Source organism: Nestor notabilis, unplaced genomic scaffold (genome assembly GCF_000696875.1).
Source record: "Nestor notabilis isolate BGI_N333 unplaced genomic scaffold, ASM69687v1 scaffold25317, whole genome shotgun sequence".
Taxonomy (NCBI): domain Eukaryota; kingdom Metazoa; phylum Chordata; class Aves; order Psittaciformes; family Psittacidae; genus Nestor; species Nestor notabilis.
Genome location: NW_009936391.1, coordinates 1 through 1052, shown reverse-complemented (window position 1 = coordinate 1052; position 1052 = coordinate 1). Strand labels below are relative to the sequence as shown.

The following is a 1052-nucleotide window of genomic DNA, read 5'->3' as shown; positions in this document are numbered from 1 at the left end:
CCCCGAGGTTCTGCTCACTTCCCTGCTAAACCCAGTGCCAGAAGATACCCCACCAGAGACTGTCGTGGGGCTCTTCAATGTACGGGACAGAGACTCAGGGGCCAATGGGGATGTGAGTTTGGGGATCTCCTCTGATGTGCCTTTTGCCATCAGGTCTCTGCAAAACCACTTCTCCCTGGTCACTCGAGAGACCCTGGACCGAGAATCCACCTCACGGTATGTAGTGGAGCTGAATGCCCAGGATGGTGGGTCTCCTGCTCTCACCACAACGCTCACGCTGCTCCTCAACATATCTGATGTGAACGACAACCCCCCACATTTCTTACAGCCCTCCTACGATGCCTTCCTCCTGGAGAACAACCCACCTGGCACCCTGCTGTGCACTGTCTCTGCCTCAGACCCTGACGACGGGGATAATTCCCGGCTTGTTTACTCCATAGAGAGTGGGCAAGTGCAGGGTGCCCCCACCTCTTCCTTCGTCCACATCAACCCTGACAATGGCAATCTCTATGCTCAGCGTACCTTTGACTTTGAGCTGCTGCAGGTTCTGCCGGTCTCTGTGGCTGTGCGGGACTCAGGGTCTCCCCCGCTCCGTGCCAATGTTACTGTCTACATCTTTGTGCTGGACCAGAATGACCACCCCCCCACTATCCTGCACCCTGCCAGTGATGGCGATGTCCCAGCACCCCAAAGGGTCCCACTTTCTGCCCCACCAGGCTACCTGGTCACCAAGGTGACGGCAGTGGATGCAGATGCTGGGCACAATGCCTGGCTCTCATACCAACTGTTGCCACAGTCCACTGACCCCTCTTTGTTCCACGTATCATTGTACACTGGGGAGGTGCGGACAGCACGTGCCTTCAAGGACACCGACATGGCAGCGCAGCAGCTTGTTGTCCAGGTGACAGACAATGGTGACCCACCACTCTCCACCACCGTCCCCATCACTGTAGTCCTGGAGGAGGCAGCCCTGGAGGAGAGCTACAGCCCTCGGGATTTCCTAGCTGGTACCAAGGAGAAGCCGGACCTGACTCTTTACCTGATCATCGCTC

At 57.2% G+C, this 1052-nt stretch overlaps 1 protein-coding gene across 1 annotated transcript in view; it reads left to right on the top strand.

Moving 5' to 3' along the window:
* Positions 1-1048, top strand: part of LOC104408662 (protocadherin gamma-C5-like) — a gene marked incomplete at both ends in the record, with an annotated part of 1631 nt that extends 583 nt beyond the window's left edge. Inside the window, 1 exon segment of the mRNA XM_010018324.1 lies at positions 1-1048. This exon segment is cut by the window's left edge and continues 11 nt beyond it. Coding sequence (XP_010016626.1) covers positions 1-1048 — 1048 coding nt within the window.
* Between the last annotated feature and the right edge of the window lie 4 nt (positions 1049-1052).